Here is a 20,264-nt window from a genome sequence, read left to right as displayed (position 1 = left end):
TTAGATACGTGTAATGATCGTAACGATCAATCTGTAGCGTAATAAATCTTATCTTATCTTTATTATTCTCCTGAAAGTCACGGTTACCGACTCCGCTAACAGAGGTGCGTTTCTTCTTCCATTGAATTCATTACGTAAATTCAATTGTATGTCTACTAATAAACGTATATTTCTCAATGGCCGACACGCTCTTGGTATGATGCGGAGCGTGTGTGCGCGCGCTCGCCTCGGATCCGCGCTATTAAGAATAACCAAAGGTGATTACCATTTTACTTTCTACGGGGGCCACGTTACACAGCATGCAAATGCAATATTCTCTTGGCAACTGGCTGCGGTTCCCTTGCGATTTACGTCTGCGATGGCTCGTTAGTAGTCGCTCTTGGTATCGGCTTATTATATGAACGACGTACATCATCGCTTGACTTTCTGATCGAGTTTGCCGGCTAATAACAGGAAACAGTGACCTTCTATATAGTAGACAGTAACATGTCTGGGTATGTCGTGGTCAGTAAAGTGTCCGATTGTTTGACGGGCACCCGGTACTCTATGATTTTGCACGCGTCACATCAAATTAAACGGACGAACGTTCAATTATTTTTCGATCTCCACGACGGATCTCGTTTCGTTTGTTAAATTACAGAAACGTTCGAAATATTGCTCTTCTCTTTGTTTGTTGGTAATCTCGTCGAGCAGCGTGACAAATTAGCAGCTTAATTGTACGTCTCGTATTAGTAAAAAGAGCGCCAGTGACGCGAGTTTCTTGAGTTTTGCAAGTTTTGGCACGATACGATGTAAATGATTTTCGCAGCAACGCGCGTTTGATTTGTGCTACCTTGAGCAAGCAAAGTAATTGTTTGCAGCGTGTTGGAGATTTCAATAATTTCTCTAGCTGCTTTGATAGCCTCATTGCCGAGGAACAATCTAAAGAAGAAGATGGGACGAGGTAAGTGTGTCTCGTTCGATTTTCCAGAATGAAATCCTCCAGTTACTTGTTGATGTTTTGCGTTGGTGTTATCAGGTTTGTTCGTGTTGCAAGTGTTCCGATGTATTGAACGAAGCGAGGTATTACTGGCCATTGCTTGAACGAAATTCGATATTTTATTTATTTCGCGTTAAATTAAAAGATTTCGATAATCGTAAGTAAATTTCGTAGTTTTCGTTTGCGTTTGAAAATGTACGGCTTTGTCGTTTGACGAGTTCTTGGAACGAAGCGCAAATGATAGTAGCATTATTGGAAATTCTAGCTCATCAAATTTTTATTTGGTGCATGAAAGGGTCCTTCATGGAGCGTGAAGAGACTAGATTCGGTAAAAATGAGTCATTTGCCACGTATAAGTGAAGCTTGCGTGAGCAAAAATAAATAATTAATTATTGTATAATTAAGGTACCATTTATTACCGCATCTAGCGTATTCATTAAATTTCATTTTAATTTCAATCTTTGACTTTGCGATTTTCATCGATCTCCACCACTGCAAATGTACTTGGCCGAATGCAATTTTTGTCAGACACGGGAGTTAAGAAAGCTTGTATTGGCAATTACTGGTAAATATTTTGATGAAACGATCTTGAAGCATCGTTGGTTCAAATATATCAATGCCAAAGTTGCATTGAGAAGCAAAAATAATTTGGGATATGTGCTGCCTTTTCATTCCATTCTGAGAACGTTTCCAGCGATCCACGTAATTTGAGAAAACTGGCTGTGTAAAAGGTATCGAAATAAAATTTGTCTCCTTCTAAATAACTGTGTCGTTTTTGTACGTATATTATCATTAGTATCGTTCAATGGAGAGAATTTTATTCTTAAAAGTTTGAAAATACTTTTGTTACCATGATCGATCTTGATTTAAAATTCCGTCTTTAAAATGTGACTAACGAAAACATCGTTTCTCTCCTGGGAAGAAGACATTTTATACGATCCTGTGCCAAAAGCTTGAGGACAATATGAAACTCTTGCAACTTTCTATTCCTCTTTCCCATATAAAACCTGTCGCATGAATGTTTACACTCCGCGGAATTTCTATTTCGCATCGCAATACCATATTATCATTAATTCAAATAAATGAAAATCGTACGAGTTCTATTTCATATTGTATATAAATGTATATAACGAGAAAGGCATGGAAAGAAATTTCATGCAACAGAAACATAACCCGATACTTGTATTTCGCATTATTACTATGATATTGCGGATTCCGTATTTATCTTAACGAAAATACGACAAAATTTCTACTCTCTTAAATTAATGTTGCAAAACATAAAAGAAGCATGATTCACGTCCGACACATTTGGTCCGCGATTTACGTCACGAAACTGTGACTAGCTATCATAATGCAACACAGGTTAATTGACTTGGGACAACGTGACAAAATAAAATTAATATCTTTCTTCGATCAAAATTAATATCATTCTTTCTCCTTCGAAGAAAATATGTGTATACCCAAGGATGCCTTCAGACGATCGCTAATATCGTCAATATTTCAAGGTTTTCGACGAAGATAATTCGTCGATACATATTGACAATATCGATGATACACACGCGTGTATCGATCCTTTTAGGTTAAGAATATTGAAATACGGTAAAACTTCGTTTATGATCGTCCAACCAGGGAAAGAGTCGATTCGTATGTTTCGACGATTATGAAAAGTGGACCGAGTCAAGAATCTAGCATAAATGAGTTTATCGCTTATTTCACGTTGCGTTTAGTTACGTTACCCTATAATCCGAAACCATCTTTGCAGAGTAGTAGAAATTGAGCCGTAGGATCGAGTCGATTTTGCAGAAAACGATCGTTTTGCGCCCGTTGAACAGAATTCGTTTCTTTCCTCAAACGCAAAGCTGTAAATATCTCGAAACGAAAAATAAACGATTTAAGCCACTTTTATATTCATCCACACGATGTAACCACGTTGTTCATATGACAGGAGTCCACCTATTCCTCCCCACCACTTACGATTTTTCGTTCAATTGATAGCAGTTCACGAACGTGTAAGTACATATGAGAGGATTTCACGAAACATTTCCTCTTTAAACGGATAACAATGTCGCGGACTTGTATCGACTGCGAGGCGTTACAGCGTGTCACAGTGTGTCACAGTAGTCGCACAACGCTCTACTGTTTACATGTTAGTGACGTTCTTAAGAGCGGTTCGTTGGTAATAGGAGCACAGTTAAAGTTCGGTTAACACTAACCTTACCAGACCCGGTCGTACGAGCAGTTTCAAAATTTAACTTAAAGTCGTACATTCGTCTAAGTTCATGTAAATTCTTATATTAACAAAAATTGAGAAATTGATCGATCAGATAATGTAGGAATTCGTATAAAGTTAGATGAACGAAAGCAATTACAATGAATATACAGCTTTAAATAAAATTTCGATTAAATTTTGAAATTGCTGGTTCGATCAGGTCAGACATTACTAACATTTTGTTCGTACGAATGGAGTTCCACTGTATTGGCAATATACAGGGTGTCCCAAGCTTAAAGCGCAAGGGCTTAATGTATCGAAATTAAGGAAGGAAAAGAATATGCCGTATAACGTTTGTAGATGAAAGCTTCGTTAGAGAATTATAAGCAAATAACGATCGTATATATGAAACAGGCAACGACGTACTCTCCATCTCGGCGCACAAAAGTTACCTGTATCGTTGTGTCAGAGTAGTTACACGTTTTCCATCGTGCGGTGTTTCGTGTGGTTAACGGTCATGATAATGATGCAATAAAAAATGATTAGCTAGTATTTTTAGTTGCTCGTTTGCAAACGTTGTCCTTGCGCTCGGACACGAGCTTCACAACAACGAATTGGCGAAGATGAACAATGGAGTTAAAATAACGTCTCACAGCTCCTGAGAATTTTGTCGACTTCCAAGAACTGCGCTTTTCCATTCCGCGCGCTACTTCTTCGCGCAAACTCGCTTCCGTGAAATAAAACTTTTCTTTTATAGTTCGCCGAGAGTAAAAATCAAACGGTGACCTTGGAGGCCGAAAAATTGGTCCATAACAATTTTCTATCCATCTTTCACTATACTCGGCAGAATTGTATATGCTTGGAAGAATCAACACAAGAAATAAAAACGTAATTTTTGGAACTCAAGAAAATTCTTAGAAATTGCGAGATATTATTCCGTTGTTTATCGACGCGAAGCTCGTGTCTGAACGCAAGAACAACATTTTCGAACGAGCAACTAAAAATACTAGCTAATCATTTTTTATTGTCTTGTTATCGCACGGAAATTTAAAAAACTGATGCTTTTGTGTTCTTTGCGCTAGTTCTTCGTGCCAAGTACACCGAAAGGGGGATAGGTCGTGGTGGACCAGTTCATCGGGCTACAAGGTCACCGGACGTTACACCCCTTGATTTTTAGGAACCGTAAAACGGAAAGTTCATTCTACGGAAGTGACTTCGCACGAAAAATTCACGCGAGGAATAAAAGACGCAATCCTTGAAATTCAACGAAATTCTCAGGGCCCGTGATATGCTAATTCCATTGTTATCGACGTGAAGCTTCGAATCCGGCCACGTTTATTATCAGAACTATTAACGACATGGAAGTGCTACCATGTGATAAAAAGACGCGTGACTACACCCACACCATAACACGGTCGACTTTCGTGCGCTGTAATGGAAAATCGATCGTTGTCTACTTCATACGTACGATTACTCCTTCGTAACTCTGTAACGCAGCGTTTATCGACAAACTTTCCGTAACGTTCTTTCCTCTTAGCTGAGCCTTTGCTGTTCGACGACTCAAGTATGCAACACCCTGTATATTGACAATAATCTGACCGCATCCTGAAAGTTTCGAAACTTCCTGGTAAAAAACAGCGATAAAAGGAAATTGCAAGAGAAGAAAAAAAAAAGGAGAGAAGAAAAACGATGAAGAATTCAGTACGGCGGTTTTCGGTGCTGAGAAACGTGGTCGCACGAAGGAAGTTCGATCGTAGCCGGAAGAGTCGCGTGGATGGCGCGCATCCACGAAATTCATGTCCGCGCACGGCTTCTCTTCGTGATTGATCCCGAGTGTGCGCCTCGGCTCGTTGTTAGTATAATGTTCACACACAGGAAAATAGCTAGGTTAACGTGAGTGTGTTCCTGTTCTGTGGAGGTGGACTCGTTGTAACACCTGCTGCATCCCCTGATCCTCTCGTCGCGTTCGAGTCATGTGAATCAGCTGATGGTTCGTATAACAGAGCGCACGGTCAGATAAACATCGTAGAGAATAAGAACTGCCATTGCAGCCGTGCAAATGCCGCGATTCCAAGATACGTGTGCTTAGGGTAAATGTGCTTGGCAGGCATTTCCCAACAGTCAAGCGTTCACGGTCCTACGTACACGTGCTCGTATTACCTTTTCACCACGTATGATACAACATATAAGAGATGTTCGAGATTCCACGAGCGCGAAAATAAAGGAACATCGCGCCAAATGAATACGATTAGTCCATTTTTGTTGATCTTCTGTATGATTTGCTGGGTGAAAGAAGTATTGAAGTATTTTAGCGGATACGAGATAGTTGAGGGACAGTGACAATTTTTAGGATACGACAACTTTGCGAATAGGTGGTAAATTTCTATGATATTTCGCAAGAAACGAATAATAATTAGCTTAGGTGTTGTTTTAATTAAATTGATATTAGTCCGCGTGACCAAACGGTATTCATATTTTTGAGACACTCAAAGGAAAATCGAATTAAATGAGAATCCACATAACGAACTAAACGCAACGAATTAAACAATTATTGTTTTATGCAAAAATCATGGAAAATATGTTTTTCGAAAAGAAATTGCAAATGGCTGTAACGTTTATACGTTATGACCATGGAAATGATTCTTTTGATTGTCGAATAGAGAGATTCGTTTCTGTATCGAGTCTAATTAAGCGTTCAATACATATATATTGCTGTACATTTGTATTCGCCTAAATATAATATTCAACTACGATGTTATTTGACGTTTCGAATTGATAATACGTCAGTAGGAACGCGATTATAAGCATTCGATATTCGGTATGTTAATCGAATGAGGAATAATCAAATCGTAATTAAAAAGCAATTAAGCGAGAAGTTATTGACGAAATTGTTAAATGAGATCAATTGATCGCGAGGTATATTTTTACGATGAAATAATTCTGTGGTTAACGATCGAATACATGCTATAATTATAGTCATATATATAATTATTACCAGTCTTATACTCTTGAAATAAAATATAAGACGACTAAAATATAACAATTAAATTATAATTATGTCATCATAAATATGAACGTTTCACGATCATCACGCGATACACGTAATAAAAATGTATGAAACTAATTTCTTTAATGTCAGGATCTCGAAAGGCTGTGATTAATTAATTAAACGCGGATTATTATTCTCGGTAATTTTTTATACTTCATCAGCAGCATAAAAAAGTGGTCTTTTATATAAATCGATTCGTAAATTGTAAACTTTGATTGCTATGTTCGATATATACGGACGTTAATTTATTTATTGTAAATATATGTTCCATTAAACGTTCGTACAAACAGTATATTAGCTACAGCTAATAGACCGTATACTATGTACCAATTAACGTCATTAACGATCGATACGAGGAATATTTTATATTGAAATTTCTTGTTCGTAGGACGAATATTTCTTTCATCACAGAATGATGCATATTCTATTGATAATTTGTACGCGATTCATAAGCTGGAGGATTTTCTCTTTTACAGACAAGTCGATACTTGGATCATGTCTCGTTAGACCGAACGGCGTATTTCTTTTTTAAAAATCGTTTTCAATCTTTCGCTTGCTACCTTATTTTCACTGACGTCATCTGCATACTGGATCGTTTAAGTTCAACTTTTAAGGACAGTCTCTCACATTTTCGTGCTTCAACAAATCCCCGAAACTTCTTGAATAATACTCTTCCAAGTTTCTATATTATCATCCAACAGATTTTATTGCTTCACTTTATTTTAATTGTTTCGAGAAAGACGCAAAGCTTAAAGAAAAAATATAGAGAAAATGAGAAACTACTGGTCGACTCGGTATATGCAATAGATGGAGGATTAATTGGCAATAAGCGTAAATTGTTGCCAATTTTTCTTTCCAATTTGAATAAAATTGGAATAAATTCTCCGTTTCAATTTTAATTCGGTTTTCCTCTTAAACGAGAACGTACTATATCGAGGATTATAAATAACAGAAAACAGCAGAAGAATAAAGAAGAATAAAGGATATATATATATATATATATATACGTAATTTGGAAACTTTTTCCTGAACTGTCAACGTGGTCGATGTACTTTTTCATTCGCCTTTTCGAAGCAAGTTCGTAAATTATAGACGCTATGGAAAGTAGAACGTTTCCCTCTGCGTTCACATGGCAGAGGCACATCCAGAAACGGCAGCCCTCTCTCCCATTAGACTTAATATCAATTTAGAGCACAATACAGGGAGTATTTCGATGCCGTGTAATTTGCTTGAACGTTCGTTAAGTATATCTGGACAATTATAACCGTATCCAATAATGACGAGGTCGCACGAGTCGGTCAAATGGTTGCAACACGCGCCCTTAAGGATCTTATTAGCTAACAAGACACGCTAAATTCTGAATTTTCAAGAAGTATGAGCAACGATGAAAAAACGAGAAACGGAAAGAATATTAGACACGTACGTTCGTATAAATCTACAACGAAAATTGCACGATGAAAATTCTCGAAATTTTCCAATCATACGTCAGTTCGAATAACTCGAATTCATTTTTGAAGAACTGTGACATCACGGCAAAGTAACGTACGATATACAACATGTGTGTATCTGTATCACGTTCTTACGCTTATTTCCAGCGATAAATCGAAAGCAATTCCTTCTTTCTGTTTTTAATTATTTAGCGTCGCATTAACCGCTTACGATTTATTATCAGCGACGTGAAGCTCGATTCACACTAGCGGCCAAAGCTACGCTACGATCAATCAAAACCTGTGACTTTATCGAGGCATCCATACTAAACGACGAGAAACAATCGAATGTTAATTTCGATTTGATTTTGCGAGATTCGTCACAATATCTTTTGCGAATGAAATCATCTACTTCGCTGTAGTTTCGTCTAAATTCGATTAAACGTTCGTGCTTCGTATTTCTTTTCGACCGTTGATCGCGTAAAATCTCTACGTAGCAAATCGAAGTCGATAGATTTCCATTTGACTTAATCGGATCGCTTATGGTAAATCCTTCTCGTTGGATTACGTGTAAGGAATTTTGGTGTTGATGGGTGTGACTGATCTGATCGTATCGTAGTCGCTGGTGTGAACGAAGCTTAAGAGGCAAGTTCACAGTTTGTCATACGGTTTGACGAGCTTTAGGTAATTTAGGAGTCTTCGGATTGTTTGTTTCGTCCTTTCAGTTCGGCTTTACGTCCAATTATCGTCTTAAAATGTTACTTATATGCTTTCTTACTTTTATATATCGTTTATATATTTTGTAAAGTTGACGAATCGTACCAATCGAGTTGCGAAATTGCGTAAAGTAATCGTCGTGAAATTCATCGCCGGGAACGGTGCGTTTTTTAACGCTGTTTGTATTCTTTTCATCGACTTCCCTTCTCCGAGAGAAACGCGAATAAAACATAATGGTGAAAAAATTCTAATAGTTGTCGTAAAACTGCCTTAACGTATCATCGAGGGGAAGGAAGGACGGTTCCTATTAATTTGTAAATTTGAAAGGGGAAGGAAATTTGGTTGCAAAGAACGCATAAATCCATATAAATGTGCATGAAAAGGATTTTCCGAGGGACTAATTATTCGTTCATATACTCTTCGTAACGAGTGTAGAGCAAAATTACTGCGTAACCAAAGTTAGGTATTGTACAGTGGTGACAGATGTTGTGAGATTGTCTGAGACTCGTATTTACAGAAACTTTCATATGACGAAAGTTTTCTGTTGGCAGATTGGAGCTTCGATATTTCACTGTGAAATGTTTTCAAAATTATTCAGTAAGAATGTATCAGAAATGAAAATTGCACGAGTTCGTAATGCGTTTAATGAAAAGTATGTGAAAAGTCCTTGTAGAGTTATGCGTACGTAATATTCATATCGTGATGCTATGCACGTTAATTTGGTTCGATTCAAAAATTCTGGTTTAATTCTTCTAAAAATGTCTATGACGAAGAAAAGTGTAGTAAAATTTCGTAAAGAATAGTTAAAATAAAAATGAAATATTAAATAGAAACGTCTATGATTATTAGCGAAAACAATAACTCCCGCTGATTTCTTTACGAGTCGTCTTCATCTAATAGAATTTTTGATACATCTTTGACGTTAAAGAAATGTATATTAAACGTAGAAATTTTTCTTACTTTAATCCTTTATTTCTTTAAATACACTCGTACAAATTACACTTACGCGTTAAAAGCGGTGATTACATATTAATTAATACATATTAATTACATATTAATTAATTGTTACTTATGTGCATACATAAAATATAAGAAGTCTACTAGAAGAATATTACGAGTCTACTCACTAAAGAAACTAGTTTCTAGTAATTGATATCATGAACACACCTATCGTTACTCGTAACACATACAAAATCTTCAAAAAATATTCCTATTCGAAAAGGTTTCTTCTCCATTCCTTACAAATCTACCTACGAAGTAAAATATCCCTGACAACTGATATCGTGAACACACATAAAATCCCCCAAAAAGTTCGCCTTCTACTCCATTCCCTAAAAAACCCGCTAAAAAAAAAACAAAAGAAAAATTACTATGAAACAATGCGGTGAGCACGTCGTACAGTCGATTTCATCGTTGACATGGCACCTGCACCATCAAATTCTATCTACCATACGAGTCGCGTTAACGTATACAGTATATAGTATACAGAAGGATCCTTGATAGTGATCGTTCGAATCCAGCAGGCGAGGGAGTTGCCCCGGAAGCGAAGGTGGATTTCGTTTCCTAAAAGGCGGTCGAGATCCGCAGCTTCTGACGTCGCTGTAGTCTTGACGAGTCGACGACGGAAGGAAGAAAAGGTGGGAGCAGGGTGAGAGGGGGATGAGTAGGATAAGACGGAAAAAGAGGGAGTTCCTGGCCGGCCGACTATTCCGTACACGGCACACTGTCCCGCAGGACACGTGAATCGACGCTTTCACGAAATGTGTAACGCGCCGCTCTAACCAACTCGAGAGGATCTCCCTTTCGGTTTCCTTGGCCGACGAGGCGCACGGCCGCGCGGATTTTCCACCACAGTTTTAACGACGATTCCTTTCGTGCGCGCGGGTAACGCCGCGTCTTCTTTCCGGCCGCAACTTCCAGAACGAGTGACGCAAGTGAAGTGACACACAGTCGATAGATCGCACGGTCGAGAACCGTCCCGCAGAAAGAATCTCCCCTAAACGGTCGCTATTTACCGCTTCTTACACCCGTGTTTCCGGTTCTGGGCTTGCGACCTTTCGATTCTGCCGTCGAAACCAGTTCACGTAAGTGAGGCGAATGCTTTTTACCAAAACTTTGTATCTTCGCGCGGGCGCTTTTTTTGTCGCTACGTTCGAATCGAAGGGAGAAGCGAAGGAATCGGTTAAGAGATCGCGCTGTTACGCTGTCGGAATGTTTAAGGATTTGCGACTGTACTTGGCGAAGTTTCGTGCCAGTGACTCGGTTACTTTTTATCAAAATGTTTCTTCGTCCAGGATTTTCTTCCAACTTCCTAAGAGATCGTGTATAACGGCTATTTCATACGTTTGTTTTTGCGATCTTTACGAATTATACACATAGCGAAATTTGATACGAGTGACGCGCGTATAAAATTATTTTCAATAATCATTGCTTCTTGCTTCTTACCGATATGTTTCATCGCGCACGCTCTTCTCGTTTTCTATCTTATATTAGAATTATTTTGAAAAAGGAAACGATATCGTGAGATCGAATGATAGTCGTTTGATACATCGTCGATTCTTTAGATTTTCCAATTACGTGGTCAAATTTAATTCTAGCGACGAGATCGCTTCTTTTCAAACGTCTATCTGTGCATGTATCTTTCAATTATTTTTCCAGCCTGTTTCGTAAAAGCAAGAGAAGAGTAGCGCATTATCAGCAGATCAAACGATTGCTATTTGATACACTGTCGCTCCTTAAGACTTTGTCATTGCGTTGCTACATGAAATAACGATGTTCTCGATGTATAACCGCGCATTGTAGTTGACTCTACGATTAGTAACATTTCTGATAAACACACATTCTGTTATTTTCTAATAATGTTTGGAGAAAACACGATATTTCTCGATCGATATACTTAGCAGTGTTCATAGTTCTAACTGGAGAATCACGTGTATGTACATTGTACGTAGGACATGTGTAACGTGTGTTACGAATATTAAAGGTTTCTAATTCATATTCATTATGTCATGTCTAATTCTATTTAAATACGTGGTTACGCGTGTATCGTTATATTATTTAATCGATACATGGACATTTGACTGTCTAGATATATTTATTCGAACAACCTGTGAAAGAAAACTATGCATTTACGAATATTCAGGTTTCAAGCAATATTCTCAAATTTTAACGTAACGTCTCTCAACAAGATTTCATCGATTAATCGTCCGCTTTGATACAACAATATCGAGATTAGCAAACATGTATTTTGTTCTTAAAACGCGCAGGTATATAAAGTTAAACTGCGAATATATTTGTTCACGTGGAACAGACATCCTTAATGAGGTGTATTAAAGAAATTGATCTTTAAATAACTATTACTCTGAAGACGTTATAATTTTGTCCAGTCCATTGATTAGAATACTATTTTCTTTTTTGTAATTTTCATATTTAAAGTATTGATAATTGACATTTGTAAAAATTTGTTCGTCTCGAACGAAAGTCGATGTGATTCGATCAAAATTGTAATAATACAAAATTGGAACTTTTTGATATTGTATCAAATAATAAAAAAAAAATTATTCGTCGAGTATCTTTCAACTATAATTACTGCATTAAATAACGTTGAAAGCAATAGAATGTTAAAAGTGGAATTATTCGAAACACCAAACGCGTCCATTTAACGACTGTCTAGTTCGAATGTTTGCCTCTCGGTTTCAGGAGATTTCTAACGACGAACAGAAGCTTTTTAACGTAACGATAGTTCAGTGTTTTGATAGACGAAACACGAGGACGGATTACTATTTCGATATCGTTTACTCGAGGTTAAAAGATGAAAATCGTCGTAGCATGTTCATGACGTGTGCTTGAAACAAAAACAAGTATTCAAGACATGCATGCATTTATTACGCGAAATGCAAAAACGTAGATACAACGAGAACGAAATGTCGCGGTGTATCTTTGAGCATGCAAGAAAATGAGCGTCGCGGAATCGTAGACCGGCCGTTAAAATATTTCTGACTAACAAAGGAATAAAATCCGTGAATCTTTAAAAGGAAAGGTTCTTACAATTACCTAAAGTAGTTGCAGTCTCTTTCTCTTTAAGCGGATGTCTCTGTATTGCGAGCGTTAAACTTGTGCATTAAATATGCGCATATTAAGCACGTCCAAACTTCTCTATCGCTGAAATTTCAAGATAATTCGCAACATTTTTCGCTAAATACCAGAGTACAAACTACCTTGCAATTTTTTGCAAAATTTCTCGAAATCCTAGAATTTTTCAACGATACTATGCACGTTGGAACACGCGCGAAAAAGAGCTACGCAAAATAACGGGAACCGAGTAAAGTCCAATAAATCGGGTAGCAGCGAGCTTTCAAGAAAATGTGCGATATTTGAATGCGAGTGGTGTAAATTATAATAAATTACGCTGTATAATAAATTATTTAATAATAATTTAATTTAACAAAATTCCAAAAGGTCATGAAACCAATGAAATTGTTTTTTAAACGTATTGGAGTCCTAGAATTTGTTCGTAACGCTATATGTTGGAACGACGTAGAGAAGAAAATCTGAAGAAAATTCCCAATGTGTATTTCCATCGAATGGTACGCGCATAAACGATCCCACGCGTGAAAATTTCTTTTCCATGGAAAGCCGTAAAAAGCATCGGATAAAAGTTGAACCGATCACAGTCGGCGTTCACAACAGAAAGTGCTCGTTAAAGTAAGATCATTAATAGGGAGGGTGTTTATTTCAGGATATTTTTCTAGTGACTCCGCGGTCCTCCGCTAGTCCATCATATAAATAGAAGTTGCAGATGCGGCTGCCAGATATGTGTGCTTCCATTGATCGTTCGAAATTTATCGTGAGAAAAAGAAAGAAAGAGAGAGAGAGAGAGAGAGAGAGAGTATGAGTATCGATGGTATTACGAAATTCGAGTGATATCGTTTTGTATCGTGAACGGTATAATTTCATTGGCAAATACACGAAACGCGAGTGAAATTTTGTTCTTTGGTAATAAAACTGGTTTTGAGCATTTCGTATTGGCGACGCTGTTTTTCAATTTCGTCCACTCTTCCAATAATCTGTAGGATAATGTACGATAATTGACAATTTCTTCGAATTCCACGGTGCTGTGATTTGCTCGTTAAGATCGACTGAACCTGGACGATCGTAAGTAGATTTTCGAACAGACGGTTTTTGGGAGAAGACATTCTTTCTATTTTTTATGTAACGTTAACGAAAGATCGGAGTAGAATAAATTTGAGAGCAGAAGAAAAATGGACCTTTAGAATTAATACGAATGAAAGTACGCGTTGGAAAAGCTCGATAGCCGTTGTTATTTATAAAAGCATATTCAACGAGGGATTGATGAAAAATTTGAAGAATTTCATTTAATTGAATTATTTTCCCATGAAATTTTCTATATCGGGAATAATTAGCACATATTGTTTAACAAAGTATTTAGTTAGAACCGGAATTCTAAAATTTTAAATATTTCTAAGCATCTTTTTCTATATTTTGAAAACAACAGACTTATTAGAGTCATAAACAGCTATGTGTCTGTGAATTTCGAAATGAAAATGAACATTTTTTTAATTATTAATGGAATTAACGACCCTTGTTGATTTTTTAATAGGTCAACGTGACCCAATTGATTCTTTGGTTCATCTCCAATGTTAACAGAATAAATATTAAACGTGAATATTTCTCAGCTGGTTTCGTGGAAACACATAATTGCATGGGACGAGTTAAAATTAGTAGATAATGTAATAACTGTATATTTTTGGAAATTGTGTAATATCATCTCTACGATCTAGAACCGCGACGTTTGATCATACGTCGTTATTTATGCTAACATTGAAATCGTCCTTTCATTTTCAGTACGTGCAGAACGTAAAACTCGCCTGTTCCTCTAATTATTCTAAAACAAAATCTTTACAAATTCCATCGTAATTTGTTTCAGGAGAAATAACTCGCAGCACAAAGGTTTAACGAAATGCTAAAAATTTAACTGCCATTGAAAATTAAAGTAATTGGCCGATGAAGTTTAAAGCAATTGGCCGATGAAGTTTAAACGCAATTAAAATTGAAATAAGACTCGAAAGTAAAATTCCAAAGCAAATTCGATTATTTTCTAAATTTACCAAAACGATAAAACGTTTAACACTACGTGTTGTCGTTAAAAATGTCAGACGCCGTAAATTGTAGCTCAACGAAATAACACGTGGAATACGATAAAAAAAGAAAAAAGAAATAATTTACACGAAATTGAATTACCATATAGACAGTGACCAATAACAAAATAAAAAAATAAGTATTAAAAAAAACGATGATCGATAAAGTAATTTCTCAAAGTCAAACGGAAGCGCGAAAGTACAAGTTTCTTCCTTTTTATTTATTTATCGCGACTTTAAAATTTGTCCGATCGACGTTCGGTAAATTCTGCCGCGCTAGGAAAAGTAAAAGCGATCGCTGAAAAATCGCGCAGCTACGCTCGGCCACAAAGGAAGGTGGACTCTCGTTTTTCATCCGCGGGCGAACCTATCCGCGTATATCCATCGGTAAAGGTGCATACGTGAGCGAAATTGTGAACGGTCTAATAATAACCAGGCTCTTACTTATATGGACGCTTGATTTTAATTCAAGCAAAACCGTCGGCCAGACCTCGTCCTTTGGTGCGCGGGGTCAGTGATCATCATAATCGAAAAACGCGAGGAGCATCCGAAAGCGGTCAAAATCGTCCCGCGTATCGCTCGGGAAATATCGTTCCAACGCGAATTCCTTGATCTTCAGTTATTTTCGTCGGTTATGGTAAAAGGACTTGATCCAGCGACAGCAACGGGCCAGAATAAATCGCGACAAGTGAGAAGATTTCTAAAGTTTATTTTGTGCCGTAAATATAAAATCCAGCTTTTTTATTATCCGGCCTGGTATCAATGCCAAGAAGCGATGTAATAAACAGTTTGCTTAACATAGTTGAGTTAAGTGAATCGGATTGCGTCGGATATTTGCATACAGCTGGCTCGCGAAAGTATTCCAACGCTCTTAGAAACTTTTTATATTTCTTCCTAATTTATCATCACTTCCTTTCTTTTAAAAATTAGAAATTTTTTACGTTTAGATTGTCTTTTTTTCTTTTTTTTAATTTTTTATCTGTATCATTATTGGTCTCGTGTCAACGTACGAAGCGATATAAAAATTTCCGTGTTATCGAATCGACATATCGACCGGTCAATTAAGAATAATAAGTTTAAAAGTTACAAATAAATTACTCGATTACTTAAAAATAAACTTAGACATACTATATTACTATGACGAATATAAAATACCATTACCATTCGTATCTTTGACGGCTCATCGACTTAAGCATCCGATGATTAACACGATTCCGATAAGTTCTAAATGTACGATCTTTTCAATGAAATATAAATAGTTCGTAATATTCCGTAACCTCTGTAAGTATCGTCCGTAATTATTGAAATATTGAAGGAATCACACGTAACATTTATATTTATTGTTACTTTTATGACACTTTTTTTACCTTACTACAACTACTTTGTGGCATTTATATTTATATTTATATTTACTGTGTTTTATTTGCCAGCAGTTAATATAAACGAGATGAAAAATAATCGATGAAACGAAATTTTCTAATTAGACGTAACGCGCAGTAAGATTACAACACAGCTGTCTAACATATAGTGGACAAGATTGTTTGCAACGTATTCATTCTTATGACAAGAATTGGAGATCGTTAAACGTTAAAAATCATTAAACGTAATTAGGCTAGAAGATCGCTTGAAATTAATTGAAATATGCGATTCTTTAGAAACTTTTTTATACATAAAACATTTCCATTCAAATCAACAGTTCACTGTAACGAAACACGAACATCTCGATCATATTCGTAACAATTGAAACGAATCCGAAATTTTATATGAACGTTGCAGGATATTCATCGGATGTACATACCTTGCAAAGATGACCAAAGTATTTGAACAGTCGATCATTCGCTATATTAATAAGCCACGATATCCGAATGAGACCATCTTTATCATTAATTGTACGTTTGTAACTACTGCCACGTACCAATTTCTGACCAGGTGTAAAAAGATTTGCGATAAATTTGTCGTAATTTCTATAGTTTAGTATTATTTTTTTAAAATTTGTTTCAAATTTTACAATTATAAATCACGATGTTATAATGACGATGGTAGTGGCTCGTTACAGTGGCAACGAAATTTCGGAAAATTTCGCATAGTTCACGTGACGCGTTGATAAAAATTTATCGTGCTAAGTGTTCGAACACTTTTGCGAGCGGCTGTATTTATTTTTGAAACGGGATAATTAAATCTGAGTTAAGTTAAGTTTCCAAAAGTATCGTTTCTATCGAGATACCGCAAGCGATCTACTTACGCGCATAGCCATCGACAATTATCTGATAAGTGTGTCTGATAGAACAGTAGAAAGTCGGAAATAAAATCATAGAACAGATATCGGTATGGTAATAATTCATTTGAACAAAAGATATTTGGGTAATTCCATGAATTGAAATGTGGAGAATAATTTACACTATTTTCTTGGGAGAGGCAAATTCTGGAAACAAATCTCTCGGTTTTTGAAACGTCGAGTATTAATCGTATTGAACGTAAGTAATAAAGTTGAAAATTGGAAATTAATTTGTAACGTGTAGGGTATTATGATATACTGTATATATAGATATATTGTATATATAACAATATCATTCGTTAAATATAAATCAGAACACGTATTATTACATTCCGTACTTCAGACATCTCAGTTGTTGTTAAATTATTTGTCGCTGCGTTAAGTAGCAAGAAGCTTATGGTTTTAGGAAATTTAAGAAATTTCCTAAACTTAATGTCATGTGTGTATCATGTATCTGACATATCATTGATAGCTCTATGATCAAATAGTTTTCTATCGGCATAACTAAAATACGATTAAAATACACAATGAAACACAGAATAAAAATTTAAGAAGGGATTTAAGAAATACGAAATTTACGCCGGTATCGAGGTATTTTCTTTTTCGATAATAAAGTATTTTCTAACATTTCTTATATTTTTCGTTTTGCGGTGTATCACCGAGGCACGAGGTTGATTATTATCGGATTCAATTGGAACGTTGCAACTGTACGCGACACGAAGTTAACTTCTTACAACTTTTACGATTTTGTTGTCCCCATGTGATCTTTCCTTTTACAAATATATCGTTCTTTGTTTCAACGTGTCTTCGTTCTCGGATTTCTGCTTCTTTCTGTACACGGTGCATCAACTATTTTAAGAAGATTAAGTTGAAACATTTGAAATGTAAAGCATTTTGGAAATAAATCAAATGCACTCTGCTCATATCTGACAAGCATTTCATTTTAATTCCATGCTGAATCATTATACAGATGTAAAGTGGTGAAATATTACGAGCTTTGTGTCATAAATCTTGCATGGCCCATTCGCAGAAGACTCTTCGTCTTCGGATGAAAAATATTTTACGGACAGCGACTTCAAACTTTATATTGTATCCTATCTATATTGTATTATATCTATAGCAACAAATGTAACAATTGTTCGACATTTTACGTTAACAGTTTGACTAATCACCGTATCGGCTTTCACGATCATAATCGATCTTTTCGTTTTTAAGAAAACGGCGTGATGCGGATCGACGTTTACCTCGGATAATCGAAAATTTTGATAATACGGAAAGATCTATTAGCGTTCGTAAATCGTATGATAAAACCATAGAAATTTTGATAACATGATATTGAACGTGTATTTAGATTTAATTCGTTATTTAATCGATTAAAAGGTCGATTAATCGTTTTCACCTGGCTACTTACACTTTCGTACTTTTCGTGTTAAAATCTCGAAAAAGAAAAATAAAGACAAAGATATGATAAAGTACAAAGCAGCGCGGATAATGCAGAACTTTGGCTAAAAGAGACCCGGATTACCGAGACTGCAATGTTAATTCCTGCATATGACACGTTAATCCATAATTTTTCTATTATGGAAATACAATTAAAATTTAAGAGGAAAAGAATTGGAATTAATTCAAATAGAAGCTATTGTTCATAGACGCGAACATATTTATTATATATTTATTGTTAATTATTATTTGAAACCAATAACGAATTAATGTGTATTTTAGTTGTGTCGATAGAAAATTATTTGATCATGGAGCTGACAACGATATGTCAAATATATGACATATTAAGCTGTCCCAACAGTTCCTTTCGTTTCATAAGGAAATAACAGATGCACAGTGTTTCTTCTTTTATATTATTTTATTGGATCATGTACCATCCACTTTATTCTACTACTACAAAATGGACTATACATGATTCAATGAAATAGTATAAAACAAAAAATGTTGTGCTTTTATTATTTTGTTCTAGTACTACAAAATGGTCCATACATGATTCAATGAAATAATATAACACATAAAATGTTGTGCTTCTATTATTTTGTTCTAGTACTATAAAATGGTCCATATATGATTCAATGAAATAGTATAAAACAAAAAATATTGTGCGTCTATTATTTTGTTCTACTATCACAAAATGAACCATACATAATTCAGTGAAATAATATAAAATATAAAATGTTGTGTTTCTATTATTTTGTTCTATTACTACACAAGGGATTCTACATAATTCAATAAGATAATATAAAACAAAAAATGTTGTGTTTCTATTATTTTGTTCTACTACTACAAAATGGACCACACATGATTTAATGAAATAGTATAAAACATAAAATGTTGTGCTTCTATAATAATAGAATATTCTACACAGAATTCTTCACAGAATTCTATAATAGTAAAACAAAATATGTTCTACTACTACAAAATGGACCGCACATGATTTAATGAAATAATATAAAACATAAAACGTTGTGCTTCTATTATTTTCTTCTATTACTACAAAATGGTCCATACATGATTCAATGAAATAGTATAAAACAAAAAATGTTGTGCGTCTATTATTTTGTTCTACTATCACAAAATGGGCCACACATGATTTAATGAAATAATATAAAACAGAAAGTGTTGTGCATCCATTATTCCCATATAAAACGAAAGGAACTCTTGGAGCAATCTAATATTTTACTATTTATCGTGCCACTAATAACGTTTTCAACTTGTACTTCGTTACATAGAATAGTAAGCATCGTTCGTAACAGAAATTGGCGAATTGCAAGATAAATCGTATAACTTGACTGAAAATCCTATTTTATCCCATCGTTTGATGTTAACGGAAAGATCGATGCGTAGAAAATGAAATAAGAACCTCAAGCTATCAAACTCTTCGTTTTTAACATTCTCTATCCTTCTTATTCTTCTTCTGTTTATCGTAGGAAGCGAGTGAAAATTAGCGAAGATGTACGGCCTAATTCTGGAAAACATGTCCGAGTACATACGACAGGTGTACGGGGAAGATAGATGGGAGGAGATCCGACGACAAGCATCCGTAGATCAACCTAGTTTCAGCGTTCATCAGGTCTACCCTGAGAACCTTATACCGAGATTAGCGAAGAAGGCTATTCACGTATGTGTTTGTTAATTTCGTTGCGCAAGTGCATGATTAATGATCGATTGTAAAAGGAACGCATGACTTACAGTAGTCGGAGACAAAAATAAGTGGACATTTAGTGGAAGTAGGTACCGATGAAGTTTAATCAGACTAATACTAATGCTATGTACTTAATACTTGTGCTAGGTACTTAAGTTATTTCGATGTATGTATATCGTTATAGTAAGTGTTGGGCAAGGTCTTATTTACCGATTAAATAATAAATAACAGATTGAAACAATATTTTAATCTCGAATAAGATTTCTTATTTAAACAAAAGTCATTCGAACGACGCCAGATATAAT

General features: G+C 35.7%; 1 protein-coding gene across 6 annotated transcripts in view; it reads left to right on the top strand.

The window, feature by feature from the left end:
* The first annotated feature begins 282 nt into the window (after positions 1–282).
* LOC122566215 (soluble guanylate cyclase 88E) overlaps positions 283–20,264 on the top strand; it is a 32,815-nt gene continuing 12,833 nt past the window's right edge. For 2 of the 6 annotated variants that reach the window (XR_006316437.1, XM_043723171.1), the window contains exons 1-2: positions 283–943; positions 19,745–19,935. Coding sequence is in view for 5 of the 6 variants with exons in the window: in XM_043723171.1 (XP_043579106.1) it covers positions 19,768–19,935 (168 nt within the window). In the remaining variant the exon portion in view is untranslated. Of the gene's footprint in view, positions 944–5,065; positions 5,179–10,056; positions 10,466–13,399; positions 13,536–19,744; positions 19,936–20,264 lie in introns of those variants that run through there. The other 4 variants (XM_043723166.1, XM_043723168.1, XM_043723169.1 and 1 more) reach the window with 4 other exon arrangements.

The sequence above is a fragment of the Bombus pyrosoma genome, linkage group LG3, assembly GCF_014825855.1.
Source record: "Bombus pyrosoma isolate SC7728 linkage group LG3, ASM1482585v1, whole genome shotgun sequence".
Taxonomy (NCBI): Eukaryota; Metazoa; Arthropoda; class Insecta; order Hymenoptera; family Apidae; genus Bombus; species Bombus pyrosoma.
Note: the sequence above shows the minus strand (reverse complement) of the source record. Positions and strands in the feature narration are given on the sequence as shown.